This window comes from Martes martes, assembly GCF_963455335.1.
Source record: "Martes martes genome assembly, chromosome: 8".
In the NCBI taxonomy this organism is placed as follows: domain Eukaryota; kingdom Metazoa; phylum Chordata; class Mammalia; order Carnivora; family Mustelidae; genus Martes; species Martes martes.
Window position 1 is genome coordinate 11248406 of NC_137895.1, and position 19325 is coordinate 11267730.

The 19325-nt window shown below is 53.8% G+C and overlaps 1 protein-coding gene across 4 annotated transcripts; it reads left to right on the top strand.

Annotated features, from left to right (window-relative positions):
- Positions 1–360: 360 nt before the first annotated feature.
- On the top strand, positions 361–18590 carry IFT27 (intraflagellar transport 27). Of its 4 annotated transcripts, none has more exons than XM_080811626.1 (8): positions 361–386; positions 666–764; positions 7191–7270; positions 7640–7699; positions 8747–8806; positions 10762–10879; positions 11849–11958; positions 18344–18590. In XM_080811626.1, the coding sequence occupies exons 2-8, from the start codon at positions 731–733 to the stop codon at positions 18440–18442; spliced, it is 561 nt and encodes a 186-aa protein (XP_080667752.1). In that variant the 5' UTR covers positions 361–386; positions 666–730; the 3' UTR covers positions 18443–18590. The 4 variants fall into 4 exon arrangements, with proteins under 4 accessions (XP_080667752.1, XP_080667753.1, XP_080667751.1 ...); XM_080811628.1 differs by having other exon boundaries at positions 364–386; positions 7191–7412; XM_080811627.1 differs by having other exon boundaries at positions 361–764; positions 7191–7412.
- The last annotated feature ends 735 nt before the right edge of the window (positions 18591–19325 follow it).

Genomic DNA, 19325 nt, shown 5'->3' on the forward strand with positions numbered 1-19325 from the left:
CCCTCATGGGCGAACTCACTTCCGGAAGGGCGGGGGGGGGGAGAAGCGAATCCCCCTTCCTCCCGCAGATGGTCCAAGCCAACCTGTGGCCAATCAGAAAGCTTCTCTTATCACCGCCTCTGGCTACGGAGATTGGAGCTACCTTTCCGCGAACTTTCCGGCGGCGCGGGAGCGGGAGTAGCAATGATTGACATCTCCCGTAACCATTCGTCAAGCGGGATGAGTTTGAAGCACAAATAGCACTAAAGACTTGTCCGTGAATGGAGGGCTGTTAGCCCCGCCCCCTCCCCCCACTGGCCTCCGAGAGCCTTCGGGGCGGGAGCTTTGGGTGGCAGCCAATCGCGGGTCAGTGGGGAGGAGGAGGAGGCGGGGCAGGTGGGCGGCGGGTGAGAGGGAGCATCTCTGGCTCTGCGTTGGGGTCGGAGCTGTAGACTTGCGGGGTCTCACTTTTCGGTCCCCGCTGTCGGCTTTGGGCTGGGAACGGGGGCCGCGTCGCCTCGCTCGCACCTCCGAGGCCGCCTTCTGAGGCCTCGAGCTGAGCCCTATCTGGCCCTCCTCCGCGCCCCCGCCCCAGTCCTTGCGCCCGATAGCCGCCCCCAGCCCAGCGGGTCCGTACCGCGGCCACAGGCCCCTTGAGCGTCTCCTCTCTCCACTTCCCTTCCCAGGCAAGTCCCCCAACGCCTCTAGCAGCCGCTCTTCCCTCTCTCGTCCGCGGAGGTAGTTGGTTACCATGGTGAAGCTGGCGGCCAAATGCATCCTGGCAGGTGAGTTTGAAATTTACAGCCTCCGGAGTCCAGAGACTTCTAAGATATGAGAGCTTTAGTTCTCCTAAATTGCCTACCCTCGTTCCCTTTTTTTGTGTCTTCCAAAGGCGAATTAATGTAATTACTAATAGAGTAGATTCCGTTAGGGTGGGAGAATTATCTTCCAGAGCGCACCTGTAGCTCCCGCGGACTTGCCCACTCCCGGTCCTACTCCGAGACCACCATCACCAGTTTTCCAGCTGTGTTCAGGACGAGCAGACTCGTTTAAAAAAATTAAAAAAAAAAAATGGTCCGGCTAAACACACCGTAAGTGTTTCATCTAAACAGTGTGTGATGTATCCCAGAGTCAGGTATCAGTGACTTTGGAGGTCTTTACATGTGGGATTTTTTTTTTTCCCCTGAGCCCACCCCCTCTGATAACCGGGATTGGAGACAATAATGTGCAGTTGACCAGAGTTTACAACAGGCCCATGTGTGTTGTCTTTAAGAGCCAGAGTTACTGGGCCACCCGAGTCTCAGGGGAACATGAATGTTGAATCCCCCAAGTCTTCGTTTTGTTGACTCCTGTATCTCAAGCATCCTGAATATCTGAACCCAAGAGGTACTCAGTAGCTGTGTGTGGAATGAATGACAGTGCGGCATTCACATTTGTGGCGTTCCCTTTATGTGTCTGCACCTTTAGGAAGATAGTTGCCTGGGTTTCATCTGGGGCCTCTGGACACAGGTGTAGTTTTAGTGCATGGCAGGCACGGGTACTTCATTCAGTCCCCTCCCTGTAGCACACAAGTAGGTGCTGTATTGTTCTCCTCTTACTGAGGCACTGAGAGGTCAAGTCTCTTGCCCAAGGTTACCCCCCGCCCCCCAGCGAAGGAAAGTCATAGGCAGGATTTCAGCCCCCAGACCTGCCCAGCTCCAAAGCTCTTCACTTGTGTTACCTTTGAACTCCGCGATCTTGCCAGGGTTCCCTGACCAGCTCAGGAAAGAAATGGTCAGAAACCATCTAGAGGAAAAAGAGATGCCTGTTTGGATTCCTCTCTTCCAGACTGAAACTGATGACATTTTTAAGGGCTTTTCTAATTTGAAAATAAAACAGTCACACAGAAAGGTGACTGACCATAGTAACTCAGATCATACTGGAGAAAGAAAAAAAAAAACAAACAAAACAAAAAACCATGCCTTTCAAGAGAGGTCTCCAGTTTCCAGAAACACCAGGGGAGGCAGTGTTGTGTAACAGAAGTAATTCTGGCGGTTCCTGGGTCATCTGGGACACGGCAACTTCCCTCAGCCTCGGTTTCCTTGCAGATACCGTGAGAACGTTTTTGTTTTCTGAAACCGTGTATTTTCCTCCGTGGGCTTCTCTGTCTAACTCTTCTTTCTCTTTCTTCATTCAACTTCCATCATGGGACTAACGTACTGAGCGCCTGTGTGCCAGCACTGTGCCAGAACCCCCAACCCAGGTATCTCAGTGAATCCTCACAAGAACCCTGTGAGATGGGTATTGCTGTCATCCTCGTTTACAGATGGGCACCTGAGGCCCAGAGAGGCTAAGACACTTGCCCTGGGTTGCACAGCTGGATCTGGCAGAGCTGGCACCCAGACCCCGGTGATCTGATTTCCAGGACTTTGTTTTCAGCCCAAAGCTCTACTGTCCCCAAGCCTCGGTTCTAGACTCTTTGCCCCTCTTTATGTCCACTCCCTCAGGCACTGTTTGCCCAGATTTCAGTCACCACCTGAGTAAGTGACTTGTGAACTCCAGTCTAGTCCTTAACTGCAGCCTCCTTTCAGGGCCTCGAGGGCATTTCCTCATGGAAGTTTCCAGAAACCAAAAAGACCTCGGCACAATGAATCAGGTCCCCTTCCCCCACCACCATCACCAAATTCTCATTCTCCACACCACCCCCGCTGCCGACACCCCCCTCCCTGGTTTTATTTTTCCTTCCCCTTCCCAGGCCTACTGTTTAAATTGAGTTTTTCTGTCTTTTTTCTCTCCTGTAACTAGTCATGGAGGGACTTGATCAACTTAAGTGCTCATTCATTCAACAGATCTTTATTGAGCACCTGCTGTGTGTAAGTCACCGTGCAAGGTATAACGGGAATACAGGGCAGAACCAGACCAGACCTTACACTCGTGGCAGTGTTGAGATGCGCAGAATAATTTATAATCCAACAAACATGAATAGAATGCTCTTTGTGCACCAGACACCAGAGAAATACCTCAAGGCACGGCTGCTAATTGTTCTGGCTCAGATGAGGAGACGAGGAGGGATTACACCCTTGACATTCATCTGTTGTAAATAAAACTGATTTATTGCTATATTTATATATTTAAAAATCACTTAAATATAATTTCATATACGTCAGGCGCTGCACACATCAGCTCATTAAATCCTCCCAACAATTCCATGAGATAGGTACTGTTACTCCCATTTTGCAGAAGTGGCCACTGAGGCTCAGAGAGAGATCACTGACCCAAGGTCACATAGCTAATAAGTGGGGGGGGGGGGGCTGGAGTTTGTGCCCTAAGCACTACAGTTAACTGCCCCTTGATGGAAGTGGGGATGGGGGCTCTGACATCAAGTCTCATGCTACCAGTCGGGGGCCGCACATGTAAAGGCAAGAGGGAGGGATGGCTTTCCAAGAGGGAGGAAGGACATGGAGCCTTCCTGGACAGAGAATTTGAACTTGGGTGGGGAGATGTAGAAGGAAGTTACCTTTGAGGGATTCTCAGAGAGCAAGAGAGTAGGAGTGTAGGGCCCAGATTCGGCGTGAAGGATAATTGGAGAGCAGATTGGAGGTGGATTCAGGGTTGATGGCAGAGAGGGGTACAGTGACATCAAATGCTGTCCTGGAAACCTCCATCTATTGGTGCCGACAGGGTGGGTAGAACAAAGAAAAATAAAAAGCAGAGAGGGGCAGGTGGGGAGCGCGTCAGGCAAGACCTGCTCAAGAAAACAGAAAATACATTGGGCATTTGATTATACAGAATTGGTTCAACGGGGGTTGGAAAAGTGGAAAAGCAAGAAGAGAACACTGAGGTGACACAGACGTGGTAGGTAGAGGTTGGGGTGTCAGAGGCTTAAGGAGGAACCCCACAGAGCTAGGATCCAGATTCCCGAGAAGGGGTCACGGCTTCGCTGGGATAGGACCTCAAGAATTCAGTCACCCACCATGTGATGCCACAGATCACTGGGCCCCATTCCCCCCTGGGAGGGAGCCAAGCCCCATGTTCAGGCAAGATGTGACCAGATCCATTCCGGACCATCCTGAGGGTCTGGGTTGGGAGGCCACTCTTGCTACCACTGCTATAGAAGTCGGGGTCCGGGCAAAAAAGCAGAACTTACAGTAGGTACTGCACCACTGAGATTTCATGTGGGTGTTCATCACACAGGTTCTGGAGGCCTGGAAGGAAGAAGGGACATCAGAAACCCAGGAGCGCCCTGGGGAGCCACTATGCAGATCTCTGAGAAGGGGACACTGCCACGCCCCCTCCCCCCACGCCGATCCTGGCATCTCTGAGGGGGAATAATAAGCCTGGTCTGGGAGTACCAAAAAAAAAAAAAAAAACAAACAAACAAAACTGGAGAGACGTTACCACCTGCTGCTGGGTGAAGGTCATTGCCAGGGTACTCCTAAGAGACACAGCAGGCAGGTAAGAAGGGAGCAAGCCCATCCCCCTCTCCCAGCTGCCATTCTCTCTAGAACTCACATTGGCAGAGCCAGACAGGAAGCCCCTGGTAAAGGAGACACATGTTTGCAAAGTCCCTGCTCCCGCATCACAAGGCAGGGCACAGAGCCCAGGTTGAGGTAACTAGTGCAGTGTCAGCAGTGACAACAAAGGCCATGCAGGCTGGAGACCCAGCAAAGGACATCAGAAGCAAGGAGGAGAGCGCAGGGCATGGTGGGAGGAGCGGGGAGATGCGGTCAGAGGTGACTGCGTACAGCTGGGAAGCGTGGGCAAATGGTGACATGAGCGGGACCAGAGAGATGGGTGAGCAAGACCACTTGGGACCTGGGGGTGCGACACGAGCCAGGCTGTCGACAGATTGGGTGGAGGCCCAGCATTCTCGTGGAAGTGTCCACAGGTTGTTGCAGGTACAGACAGAGCGTGGGAGAGAGATCCTGACCCAAGAGGTGACTTGGGGAAAGAGAGTAAACGGGACAGAGCAACTGGGAGCAGAGGGCCGAGGACAGACCTACAGGAGTGGCCACATCTCAGAAGCAGGAAGTGGAAGAATCAGTCCCGTGCGAGGACACTGGGGCCACGGCCAGAGGGCTCAGGAAGGAGTGGGCTGCTTTGGGCTGAGTCATCCTCCGGAGACATCAGGGAGCAGGAGAACTGAGGAAAAGCCGTTGGACTTGGCAATTAAGAGGTCACAGGTGACCTTGCATCGGGCCTTTGCAGGTGTCACCGTCTTTGTCCATCAGGGCCCCTCCCTGCCGTCACCCCAGGCTCTGCCTCGCCCCAGGGAAGTCGTCCTTGCTGATGAAACTGCTCATTCGTTTCTTTCCTCGATGCGCCCTCAGACACTTTGGTTCTCAGCTTGTGCTGTTTGCCTTTGCACTTGTCATCGTGTTGCTCTGCAAACGTGTTTATCAGTTATTGCCTTCCCTGTGCTGGATCCCTCCTCAGCCGGCACACGAGGCTTTCTTTAAGTGTGGGTGACTCTGACTGACAGTCGGAAGAAAGATTCATGAAATTAACTAGAACAAATAAATCTGTGGGGAATTTCACGAGCGAGAAGAGCCAATTTCTAACTGGATTCAGAAGCAAAATTGGAGTCAGGAGCATGGATGCAGTCAAAGCACAAGAAGGAAAGCGATACGCTCTGTTTGTTCGGAGATGGACAGGTACCCCACCACAGTCCAGTCCGCGGTCGCCCCTGATGGCAGGCAAGGCTGCGGTGATGCAGGCCTGTAGGGGCAGTGTTAGAAATGGGTCAGGAGTGTCTCCGAGCTTTAGGAGAGGAGTGGGGTCTGGCGGGGAGAGTGAGATGTTGAAATTCTGGGCCAGTTACCCAGCTTTCTCTGAGCCTCGGACCCTTCCTCTGCCCAGTGAGGTGGATGATGGTGATGGTAGGGGGTGGGGGCTGGGAAGGAGGGAACCGGGTGAATGATTCCCTTCTAAGTCATGGTGGTAAACAGAAAAAAGCAAGACTGAACAGCTCACTCAATGTTGGAGGAGTTCACAGGAAATGAAATGCCACAAGTAGTCAAGTAATTGTCTCGCAAGAGAATATTATAGGTGGGAAAAGTCAAAACTGAAAAGTGAACAGAGCAGCGGGCTGTAGAGAAGTCAAGTGAAGAGGCGCGTGGGATCCAACTGTAAACAGCGAAGGGGAGGGAGGGGACCACACCGTAGGATGCGAGTCAGAGGCCTGCGAGTGCAGTAGCGGTTTTGCGGGGACCCAGGGCGTGAGAGAGGAGAAAACAGGTGTTCCGAAGGAGCGTCTGTGCCAGACTCACGGCCCGGAAGATCTTGCAGATGAGAACAGTGTGGAGTCCCAGGAGGCTGAGCAGAGCCACGTGTGGGGGCAGGGTGGGGGGGCGATGCACACAGCGGTATTAAGGGGGGGGGGCGTGGAGAGCCTGCAGCGTCCTTGGGGACAGGGAAGAGCCTCCAGATTAAATATCTCCCAACAGTCTTGCGGAAGGTCCAGATCTCAGACTGAACTTACGCCGTACACGTTTAGTTTGGAGATACCAATTTATGGGGCTGTGGACTCATGAAGGAAGGGCGGGGAGAGAAACCCCAGAGGGTTTAAGGCGAACCTAGAGGAAACGGTGGCCGTTGAGGACAGACATGGCGAGGCCCCTGGGGAGGTGGGTCTGTAGTGGTCTCAGCCACGGGGAGGCAGGGGACGGAATGTATCCCTTGGAAATGGATTTCAAATTGATAAATTTAGCACCTGATCCCTTGCTTCCTGTAAATACAGAAGCCCTCCCAACCTCTACCCCCCTGTCCTAAAAGAAGCGTGCAGGGACCCACGTACAGAAGCTCTGAACTCGAATTAGTTCCGTCAGGCAGGTGAGCCCCGTAAGACTGAGCGGGTCACACCCCTTTACCTTATAAGACTTCAAAGTAAATTCAAGTTTGAAAGTGAGAGTTTTTCCCCATGGGGTGTGTTCTGTGGCAGATGTTAGTTCTGTTTCTAGTGCTCGAAAGCGCCCCCCGCCCAAGCTCTGTTACCTTCTGGGTCAGTTCTTTCGGATGAAAGGATTACCCTTGAAGAATTGCGACCGGGCTTTGAAGATTGCTCTCCTGGGCCCGTGGCCCTGCCAGCCACCTCACAAGTCCCCAGGAGAATCAAGTACATTTTCTCTGAAAAGCCATTGAAGTTTCTGGTTTCTAACTAGCATTCTGGAGTGAGAGATTCTGCGGTCAGATAGGGATGGCAGTGATGGTTTTCTTCTCCTCCGACCTCACAGGAGACCCAGCAGTGGGCAAGACCGCCCTGGCACAGATCTTCCGCAGTGATGGGGCCCATTTCCAGAAGAACTACACCCTGGTGAGAAGTGGGAGTTGGGGGCTGGTCGAGGCTTAAAGAGAAGCGGTCGTCCCCTAACCCTGAAGGAGTGACTTTCCAGAATTCTTTTAAGAAGCCCTGAGAGGTTTGATGAGAATCTATTTGAATGACCACAAGCCACAAGGTACGAGGCTGTCCATGGAACAGACCGGCAGGTGGTCGGCCTGGTTCTCATGTGCTGCTCCTTGTGGGCGGGGACTTGGACCGGGCTGGTCGGTCCTGTCTGACTTCTGCACCAACAACCAATCCAGAACATAGTATTTGTGCCTTCTGGGTCTTGGGTGTTCATCGTGTCCTACGACACGCCTCTCGGGACCCTCTGATGCACATATTCTCGGTTCTCCCCCACAGACGACAGGGGTGGACTTGGTGGTGAAGACAGTGCCAGTCCCTGACACGGGAGACAGTGTGGTAAGTGGTGCCCTTGACCCCAGAAAGTTCAGTGCTCCTCCAGCTGGGCCCAGAGTCTCTGGGGTCCGTGTCATCTTCCCTAAGAGGGACACAGTGCCAGGACTTGGCAGAAGCTTGTCTGAGCACTTGGGAAGCGTCACTGACCCAGGCCAAAGAAGGGGGAGTAAGAAGACAGGGATAGGGTCCCTGCGCTCATAGAACTGGTGTAGTACCAGGGTTCTTAACCCAGGTCCCTTTTTTGGAATCCGTAACTCTGGAAATTGAATTGCAAAGGCATCACGTGTGTAGTACTATCCTGGAGAGAAGACGGATGAATCACCGCCTTCTTAAAGAGGTCCATGAGGAAACACAGCTTGAAGTACCCCCAGTGCAGGGAGAAGGGCTAAAATGAGTGCAGATAAGCGGCGTGCGACGCAGAGTACAGCCTTGACCTTCGGACTGCAGGTGCCGGGGTCAGAAGCCAGCCAGGGGCATCCAGTGCTCCGGGGGAGCCGAAGGGGGGAGACTTTCCGGAGCAGCAGCAGCAGGGAGGGGCCCTCGCATGGGCTGGCCAAGGTTGCGTCGAGGGGCGGGAAGGGTCCCCCTGCGCCCTCTGTCCGAATCCCACCCCATGGCAGGCTGTCCTACTTTAAACACCTTTTCCAGGCCTACTCTGTGACCTGCTTTAAAAAGAATTGTTTTAAGATTTGAAAATCAATTTGGTTAACAAAGTGCAGAATGACCTTTTGGAAACCAGAGCACTTGTCAGCCTGTTTAGCATTCTGTTCTGCCAGGTGGGAAGTCAGCTTGTTCCTGGTATTTGTGCACTCGGGGTTAGGAGAGGTGAGCTGTTGCACAGAAAGTGCTAGTTGGTGCGGGAGACCTTTGCGCTGCCCGTCTCAGGCTCTCCAGATTGTTCTTTCCCTCGTCGTCTTCCCCGAGCCTGTGGGAATGGGTGTAGCTCACCATGAAGCCGGGTCTGCAGGGAGCGGAGGGTCACCTCGGGGACTTGTGGCCAGCCGTTTGCCTACGTGTAGACTTTCTGGGGACCTGCCTTTTTGGTTCTAGGAACTCTTCATTTTTGACTCTGCCGGCAAGGAGCTGTTTTCCGAAATGCTGGATAAACTGGCAAGTAGCGTGCGATCTTTTCCTTAACCACCACCACCGTCCACACAAACTTGCCCCCTACCTGCTCTCCCAGAAGCTGCCCCAGCAGAATTCTTCCAGGAGCAGTCCTCCCAGCCTTGGGATGCGCAGCCCCTTGGCCAGGAGGACTGGCACATGCGTGTTGAGTCCCCCACCCCCCAGCTCTGGAATGGCCAGGTTCCAAATGCGCCCGAGCTGTGTGACTCAGTCCCCGCAGCGCTCTGGGCCCCCCTTCTTTGGCCAGCTCCGTCCTGATGGTGATGGTGCTGCTGGTGATGGTGCTGCGCAGTCCGCACTCCACAGCCTCACAGGATGGAAGCAAACATTTCCTTCCCCTCTAGGGGGCACCCTGGAGGCCCCGTAGCAAGGCTCACCTTCCCCGCCCACCTCTGGGGTCCAGCTCTGGGACCTGCACCTGCTGCCCCTCCCCACCCCTGGGGGGTCCTTCTCTGGCCCACCCAGCCATCCTCGCAGGGTCCAGCTCCCTGTACCTATCAAGGTAACAGTTCCGCTAATCTGGGCCAGTGAGCTAATTAGAAGGTTTGAGCTCTCCAGAGCCCTCCCCTGCCTTTCCAAGAACAGCTACATTTTAATAGAAACTGTTTTCTACCCCTTTTTTGTTGTCTAAGGGAAACAGATCTAATGACAGTCATTTCTCATGGGCCGGCTTCACACATCCATCTGTGATGCCTACCACGTGCGTGCTGTGTGCACGGCCTCTCACTGGGTGCTGCCCTACTGGGCAGAAGGGAGGACGTGTCTGGGCAAGCCAGAGGGGTACCGGTCAGCCCACACCCTGCCTCCAGCCAGCCCTGACGCTGGGCTCCTGCTCTAGCCCCAGCTTGATCCCAAGTCTATCCTGGGTCCCCTCACTGAGGCCTAGAGGAAGGAGGTGTCCCCTGCATGCACAAAGGCGAGGTCACTGTGGTTCTAGCAAAATTTCTTGAGTTAGTCTGCAGCGTGAAGTTGGTGGGGGGTGTTCATCAGTTCCGTTAAAGGGGCAGCATAGCCTTGGGGTATAGTAAACCCTCCAGAGCCAATGCTGGACCAGCCTTCCAAGGACAACTGGAGGGAAAAAGATTCCTCCCCACACCCTGGGAGGCTACTGACACACCAGAAATAAACCAGGCTGTAATTGTGCAGGATGGGGGTCCCCAGAGACGGGGGCCTGGCCAGAGCCTCGTGCGCCAGGACGAGCATCACAGCCTCTGAGCAGGGCCGTCCTGTGGCCTTGTGCGAGGCCTCAGGACGTCCCAGGACATCCCAGGCCACAGCCCCTGAGAGCATAGGCCTGCTTCTTAATTGGGACAGCAAGCCCTGTCGACTTGTCGGTCTGGTTTGGATTAGGGCTGATGTACTGCAGGAGAAGCAGAAAGTGCTCTTTGCATTTTGAAAAGCCAGCCCTTATTAAGAAGATGCCAGCAAACAAGCTTCCAGGGGCTGGCTAGTGGAAGAAGGATGCTCTTTTAGGCCTGCAAAGCAGAAAAACATAATAACTGACATAACAGTGAGCCCTTGAGAGGAATGTGACAGAGAATGAATGGATGAAACCAGCGACAGGCCATAGCATTTCTGGGTCGGAAAAAAGCCTCAGTCCTACCCCAGTCTTTAAAGCATGTCTGATCTGGGCAAGTCAGTTACCCTCCCCGAGCTCAGTGGGGATCTTTGAGACCAGCCCTGCAAAGTTGGGAGGTTTTTCAACCACACACAGAACGGTAGCCTGGCGCAGGGCTCAGCCCCGGCCCTCGCCTTCAGCCCAGCCCTTCCATGGGTACCTGTGGGTGGGCTCAGGTTTCTGACTCCCATCCCCATTATGGTTTTTCATCTCCCACCTGCACCCCCCACCCCCCACCAACCCCGCATCGCTTCCCTGGGAAGTCCTACCTAGGAATCACTCCCACTGTTACTGACATGCTCATCCTGTCCCTCTGGCACAGTGGGAGAGTCCCAACGCCTTGTGTCTCGTCTATGACGTGACCAACGAGCAGTCCTTCATCAACTGCAGCAAATGGCTGGAGAAGGCTCGGTCACAGATTCCAGGCACCTCCCTCCCAGGTAGGAGCTGCCGTCAGCTGTGGGACTTCCAGCAGAGGCTGTCCCTCGAGTTCACGAGCTCAAGGTCATTGCAGAGGTGCCTAAGGCTAGAAAAGAGGGTGCGGTGCCCCTGGCTTAGAGTATTGGCCTTCATGGTAGGGCGGCACTGCCTCTTAGCTGCCCCGGAAACCTCAGCGAGTGACCACACACACCTCTGTGAGTCTGTAAAATGGGCATGAAGACGCCCCTTACCCTCCACAGGGTCATGGAGAGGAGACTCAAGGACAATACGGAGAAGGTGCTGTGATATGAATGAGTTTTTATTTCTGAAAGCCAGCCCCGGGGATGAATTCCTCATTTTCTCCTATATGTGGGCCACAAGTAAACATTCAAGTCCTATTGTCACTTCTGAATGCTTTAAATCAGTTTATTTTTCATCCCTATGTGAGATCAACAAATTCCCCTCATTAGAGACCAGGGAAAGCGATCTCCAGAGACGGGCTCAGAAATTAGCTGCAGCTGATGCAGCTGGGAACAGCTCTAAATTGCCTCCGAGTCCCTGGCTCTGAGCCCAGTCCTTAGATTAGTATTAATGACCATTTTTAACGTCTGCTCCATGCGCTCGGAATTATCGCAAATGCGCGCATCAATTTGGCCCTCGCCTTGCGGCCTGAAGGAGACAGGGCAGACAGATCGGCGTGAAGTCTGGAAAAGGGGCTGAGCGAAAGCTGGGTGTGAAAAGCAAAGCCCTGTGGCTTTCCAGAGGCAGGGGTGGGGAGGGCGTGTGTGCAGCCCGGGAGCCTCTCTCCCCCTCCCCCTCCCCTTTCTCTCCCCCTCCCCCTTCCCCAGTGCTCAGCACCTCGAATCAGTTGGCCTCTCCTCGACAGTGTTTTAGACCCCTCAGAATTAGTATGCTCGCCCTTCGATCTCCCCAGCAGCCCTCCAGGCTGCCACAGTTAAACCAGTTAAATGGTTGTTTCTTTCGAGCAGGTGTGTTAGTGGGGAACAAGACAGACCTGGCCAGCAGACGAGTGGTGGATTCGGCTCAGGCCCGGGCGTGGGCCCTGGGCCAAGGCCTGGAATGTTTCGAAACATCCGTGGTAAGTAGCCCCGCTCGCCCCGGAGCCGAGTCTGGAGTGGGACTCTGCCGGACGTGGTCTTTCACGTGATCTTAACAGCCTCGAACCCCACCATAGGCAGAGTCTCCTCTGGAACTGATGTGCACATTCTTGGTTCAAAACGTTTCTTGATACAGCAGAGTCACTCGTGCACTTACAGGAAAGCAGATGCGCTGGCCAGCGCCGACATAGTTGTATCTCAATTAATGAGAAATACAGGTGCATCGGGTTTGATCATAGCGACCCTTGGTGTCCACGTGAGATAGTGTGGGTTACAGTGCCCTTGGAGCATTATCTCACGGGTCCTCACAGTCAGTACCGTGACCCTGGGTGCTGGTCCTATCATCCCCATTTCCGTGTTGAGAAGGTGAAGTGACTTGCCCAGGGTCACATGATTTGTGAAGAGTCGAGCCGGGGCTATGAGCGCTGGCTCCCTGTCCCAACTCCCTGCAGCACCAGCGTGACACCAGGCCACAAAGTACCCTCCTTAGAGTCCGCAGGAGCCCTTGAGAGAAAGGGGACAGCCAGCGGGATTTGCTACTGGCGCCATCTCACAGTTCTGGCTGTCCAGCGCCTGAGAACCCCCTTCCTGCTTTTGAGACCTTTTAGGTCCCAGCCTCCCTGCAGCCAAGGTAGGGCATGGGACCCCGTGTGCACCAGTCAGACATGCTCCTATCAGACTTTCCAGAAGGGAGGAAAGTAACAACTCCCCCTGCAGGAGCAACCCAGAAGTATCCATTCCAGCCAGCAGGGGCCAAGGTTCTTGACTGAAGTGCCCCTCCCCAGGGTTGGTGGGGAGACTTGCCAAGGCCCGCGTGGCCAGAAACATCCATGGTTGTCACTCGGACCTCACTCTTGGCCTTGTGGCCCCCTGGCCTGAATCTTTGGCCTTCCAAAAGAGTCAGTGAGCTAGTTAAGAAATAGTCTAGAGGTGGTTTTCTACTCACGCTGCAGACACTTGCACTGTTCCATTTACAAAACTTGGCAAGTGTTGCTGTTCAGTTGCTGTGTGGATGTGAACTTTTTAAATCTCCCCCCCCCGCCCCCGCCCCCGACCAAAGCGGCGTGCTTTCTTGGGACAGTGTAGCAGGTAGAGGCCAACACTCTGTCCGCTGGGGGTGAGGCGCAGAACTTAGCCTGTTCATCGAGCTGCCAATGCCTCAGCCTCCTCACCTGTAAAATGGGAATAAGAAAATCTATTCCTCATTGAATGATGAATGTGAGAAATCTGTCAGACGGTGAATAGGAAAACATTAGCACAAAGTCTGGTGCATAGTAAACACTCAATAAATGTTTGCTTTTGAAGTATGCCCATTCCCCCTAGGAATCTAATTGATACTGTTGTTACTTAAAAGTTTCGGATTCATAGATGATACAAGGATAGATGTCCCTCTTGCCTCTGGCCCGATGATCACAGATGCTAAACTAATGAATTTTGCATTAGCAGCTTTTACGGGATGGAGGGCATCTCCCCTTGTACGCGGTGCCCCTTTGAGCCAAGCGAACGGTGTACTACCCACATCAAGCCATATTTTACTACTCCCTCTGCCTCCATTCACGTTTGTGGAATTGCCTCCCCACCCCAGGATCCCACAGTCCCCAGAACTCTTGATGGAGCTCAAAAATTAATGCCCACCCCCAACACATGAGTCATCACAGGCCACTGAGCTACATGCTTCAACTCTGCGTGGGTGTTTGTTACTGTGCCAGCGAAACGGGTGGGTATCAATTATGCCGGGGGAGGCCGTGGTTAAGTACTTGGTATTAACTGTGTAAGCTAACTAGTCCCCCGAGTTGAGGCTAACAGAAGCACCACTGGCAGCTCGGGTAAGAAAGCTGTAATTAAAAAGGAAATAGAACCCGATGCCGCCTGAGACGCAGCCAAGCCTTGACACCTGGCGCCTGACTCCGCCCTCCTGACTGCTGCGCGGCGGCCACGGTCCTCACGGTCCCCACGTGGTCGTCTGACCTCCTCTCTCTGTACCCTTCATTCCATCCCCAGAACGGGCTCGTCTTAAAACTGGAACTTGGCCCCCTTCAGTGCACTGTCACCTGTGTCCCCCACTGCTCCTAGCACCCGCCAGTTTGCTTTGTGTTTTTCTACGACCTGGCGTGTTTTTAGATCCCACATATAAGTGAATAGATGTGGTATATGTCCTTCTCTGTCTCCCTTGTTTCACCGAGCATAACGTCCTCAAGGGTCACCCACGTCATTGCAAATAGCAGGATGCCCTCCTTTTCGAGGCTGAATACTATTCCATCCTGTCCATTTGCATGCCAACCGCAGGTTCTTTAATTCCTCTGTTGATGGACACTTGGGTTGTTTCTGTGTCTTGGCTGTTGAAAATAATGCTACAGGGAACATGGGGGTACAGGTGTCTCTTCCAAGTAGCAATTTCATTTCCTTTGCTTATGTACCCAGATGTGGCATTGCTCAGTTGTATCGGAGCTCTCTTTTTAACATTTGAGGCACCTCCGTATGGTTTTCCACAGGGGCTGCACCAGCTTGCATTCCCACCAACAGTGCACAAAAGTTTCTTTTTCTCCATCTCCTCCCCAATACTTGTTATCTCTTATTTTCAGGGTAATAGACGTCCTAACAGGTGTGAGGTAGCAATCTCATTGTGATTTTGATTTGCATTTCCCTGCGGATGAGTGGTGTCCAGCATCTTTTCACGGGCCTGGTGGCCGCTTGAATATCCTTTTGGGAAAAATGTCTATTTGCTCCTCAGCCCATTTTTTTTAAAATCAGACTGTCCATGTTTTTGCCATAGAGTTCCCAGAGTTCCTTACATATTTTGGATATTAACCCCTTCTCAGATGTGTGGTTTGCAAATAGCCTTTTCATTTTGTGGGTGGTTGCTTTCACCGTGCAGAGGCTTTTAGTTTGATGTAGTCCCATTTATTGGGTTTTGCTTCTGTTGCTCGTGCTCTGCCGTTAGAGCCATAAAATCATTGCCAAGTTTCCTGCCCCAGAGCTTTTCCCCAATGTTTTCTTCTAGGAGTTTTACGGTTTCAGGTCTCAAGTTCGAATCTTGAATCCATTCTGAGTTAGTTTTTGTGAATGGTATAAAACAGGGGTCCAGTTTCATTCTCGTGCCTGTGAGTATCTGGTTTTCCCAGCATCATTTATTAAGGAGGTTAGCTTTTCTCCACTGAGTGTTCTTGGCTCCTTGTCAAATACTAGCTGTCCGCGGAGGCAGGGGTTTATTTCTAGGCTCTCAGTTCTGTTCCGTTGGTTGTTGTGTCTGTTTTTATGCCAGGACCATTCTGTTTCAGTGCCTGTGGCTTTTTAATATAGTTTGAAATCAGGACGTGTGATGCCTCCAACTTTGTTCTTTTTTCTCAGGATTGCTTTGGCTATTTGGGGTTTTTTTATAGTTCCTCTTGGACTTGTTTTAAGATTTTATTTATTTATTTGAGAGAGAGAGAGAGAGCATAAGTGGGGGGGAGAGGCAACAGAAGACGGAGAGAGAATCCCAAGCAGACTCCACACTGAGCACAGAGCCCAATGTGGAGGCTTGATCCCTGGGGATCCCTTGGGCCATAACCTGGCCCGAAGTCAGGAGTCAGACATTTAACTGACTGAGCCACCCAGGTGCCCCCTGCCTTGGACTTTCTTACACCCCTTGATACTTGACATTTTCAGACCAAAAAATGAAAAATACATTTTTTTAATCAAGTTTTTTAAAAAGTTCATCTCTATAGGACATTATTAAACACAAGTTCAAGAAGGATCTGTGGGGATGACTCTTCTCTTACAGCAGGGTGAGGGAAGGGAACTGACCTCTGTTGAGTGCCCACTGTGTGCTAGGCATCTGCACACATTATCTGCAGAAGTTTCTAGCAGCCCTACAAGACAGCCAGTGCTATCCCTGTTCTGCAGATGACGAGCAGACTCAGAAAGCTTGTGTAGCTCTCCCTGGTTGCCCAGCCTATGAGCGGCCGAACCAGGACTAGAATGCCAGTCTAAGCTTGAGAACCTTCTAGAAGGAGCTCTGGCCTCCCACAGAACCTACTTTGGGACTCTCAGAGGCAGAATTCTAGGCCAGATTGAGCACTAGTCAGAGAGCCTGATCAAAGGATCTTTTCATACAAAGCAAATGTACTCTTCTAGTATGTTAGTGAGATTATGATTAGTCTTTAACAAACGGGTTCGTGTCATCGGCAAACCCTCGTAATGCATTCAGAAAATGGTGCCGTTTACATCTGCTACTTCGGGAGTGCTCCATGGCATATAGAAAGGCTCAGCTCCACTGAATTTTTACTTTTTATATTGCATTCTCCACAGATCTTGCCTTCAGGAACTTTCAAATACATTTGGAAATCCTTGTGCGTGTCCTACGCGTTCCTCATCCTCTGTCTACTCCGTACTTAACTATGCTTTCAACTGGGGTAACATTCTTTTTTTGGAAAGGGAGGAGGGAAGGGGCAGAGGAAGAGGGAGAGAGAGAATCTTAAGCAGGCTCCACACGCAAAGCAGAACCCAACACGGGCTCCATATCACAACGCTGAGATCACAACCTGAGCAGAAATCAAGAGTCAGATGCCCAACCGACTGAGCCACCCCGGCGCCCCCAGTGTAACATTTTACTGTTGACGTTGGCGTTGCTAGGGCGTTATGTTCCATACAGCCAAAGGTGCCTTGCAGATGTGACGAGTGTGTTCCCTTCTGTCTGACAGTGGGGCGGGGCGGGGGGGTGGGGTTTGGCAGTCGCACACTTAGTACAGGTGCTCTTCTCGGCTACAAAGTCCCCTCGTTCCTCAGTGGCGCCACCTCTTTTTCTGCTCTTGGCTAACTTGTCCCGTTCCCGTTTGGGATTTCCCTCGTGAGAAAGTCTGGGTAACGCTCTCTGTGCGAACCGGTTTCCATTGCGCATTTCCGTCTCCGTCTCCCCGGCTGGCAGGCGGTAAGGCTGTTCTCCAGTTGGGGAACTCAAATCCTAGGCCGGGCTCCGCACACCCCAGCGGCACCCCTGGGCCACAGACTGCTCCCCCGGCAAAGCGAGGGCACTGAGCTTGATGAGTTCAGAACATTCTGCCGTCTGGAAACCCTTCCCTGTCGTTGGGGTTATTTCGTTGCCTCGTGGCAAGGCTGTGCTTTTGCCAGCTGCCAAGGATGGTCTGGAGGTGGGTTCTTATGCGTGCATAGCTTGAGCCTCTGCCCTCAAAGTAGCGGGTTCCTTCTTCTGCCAGCTTATTCCATAAGAAAAGAAAAAAAAAAGGACACACGTGCACAGAGAGTGAGAGAACCCTAGCTAAGCTGAGAAACTACGGTTTTCCTTCTCCTAGAGCTTGGCCATGCTCGCCCTGTGGGACCGGTTCTTCCCACCCTGTGGAGATCATCTAGGGCCAGTTCCAGAACTTGTCTAATCGCTTAGAGAACAGGAGGTCCTTTGGGCACCTTTGGTTACAAAATAGTCATCTCAGTTACGAAGACGCACAGTGCTGGGCGCCTGAAAACTGTTCCCTGCGTCCAGTCAGGGCTCCCTCCCATGCCTGCCATGGGAAGCAGGGCCGGGCCTGCCCTTCCCGCCCCCAGCCTGCCGCCTGCAGGAGAGGGAGCTTGGGCAGCTTGGCTGGGACCCGCCGCAGGCCCTCTGGACTTGCCAGGTGTCTCGGGCTGGCGCCCTGGGAGCACCGCACTGACGCGCCCTCCCCGGCCCCTGGGCAGAACCCTCCCCACCAAGCTTCCCGCTCACGGGTGACCCCACCTCACCCCCTCCTTCAGCCTTGGTTCCTGGCCCTTGGCTCTTGTTGGGGCCCGTCCCCCTCCTGCAGCCCGTCCCTGTGGAGGCACCTTGGGGTAGCTCCAGGCCGGCTCTCCTGCTCGGCCGGCCGCTGGCTCAGCAGCCAGTGCTGCTGCACACAGCCGTCCACGCAGCCAGCCCCGGGCTGACCTCGAGGTTTCCCAGGCCTGGCTCCAGCACTGGCCTGAGCCCCTGGGCCTCGGGCTTTCTCTTGCAGCCTCCCACTGAGCTCGAGGGGGAGGGAGAGGCACCCCAGGGGTCCGTGCCACAGCTCTTGCCATTGTTACTTTGCATGGCCCCTCGAGGGCCCCAGTCAAAACTAAGCGACAAGAGTCTCACTTTAGCATCCCGGCACACGTGGGGCGAGCGCAGCCGCAAGCACGGGCTCTGTGGAAGCATCCAGGTGCAGCCCCAGCCCCACCACTGAGGGCATGAGGCTTTGGGCAAGTTAGGTAACCGGTCCGTGTCTCGATTCCCTCCCTGTGCCGCGCTAGTAGCCAGCCCTGCTGTTGCCCGGGACAAAGGAGGTGAGGTGGGTGTGGCACCTGCCGCGGGGAGGGCCGGGGGAGTCCTGAGGAGGCGGAAACACCACCAACTTCTCCACCTCGCCTCTGCAGAAGGAGACGGAGAACTACGAAGCTCCCTTCCACTGCCTGGCCAAGCAGTTCCACCACTTGTACCGGGAGAAGGTGGAGGTTTTCCACACACTGGTGTGAGGGCCCCGGGGTGGGCAGTGCCTCTCGACAGCTCGGCGCCGCTGGGGATCCGGCAAGGACTCCGGCTCCTGGGGGAGGAGAGAAGTTGGACTTGCTTCAGCCACTTTTGATATATCCTGACAGCTTTAAATAAAGGGAGAAGATCTAAGAGCTGCCGCTCCTTCCGTTCTTGGCCGGGGCGGCCCTGGTTCTGTCTTGCCCTTCGGCTGCCAGTTCTGGGCGGCGCTCAGAACCTTGGTGGCCCCGGCACCTGCGGGGGCTGGCGCCCATCAGAGTGGGTGGTCCCGCCAGCCCTGAAGGGCCTGTACGCGTGGCATGGCCCACGGTGGGATGCTCGGCTCGGAACTGGGCCCACGGCTGCCGCCTCCTAACATCCAGCTTTGCTGCCTGTTCTGCTGTCCAGACGCCAAGTTGCCTTGCAGTGGCCATGGTCACTGACCAAACACTGCCCTCTGTCGGCCTCCTCCCAAGTACGGTGCCCCGCCCTTCCCCGCTGCCGGGAACCTTGAGCACCCAGGGAGCTGAGAACCAGGCCACTCTCCTTTAATGACCCGCCTCTCGCAGCCGGGCGGGAGTCATAATTCTTTGCACTAAGCTTGACTCTTTTCCATCCCGTGCCTGCTGCCAGATTAATCTTCCTAAAACCTCACTTTCCTCATTTCACTCCCCTGATTAAAGACCCACAGAGGTTCCTCAGTGCTTTTTACACCAGGGCCGTGGGCCACGGTCTGGCACGGAAGGGCCGCCTGTCACCGCCGCAGGGGGCCTCAGCTGCTTTCGGTCCTGGTGCCCTGGAGGGTTTCCTCCTTGCCCGCTGTCAGGCGCCACCCCTCCCAGTTCGTGGGAATGGGGGGCTTCATGCAGAGCACTGACTTTGCAGGTA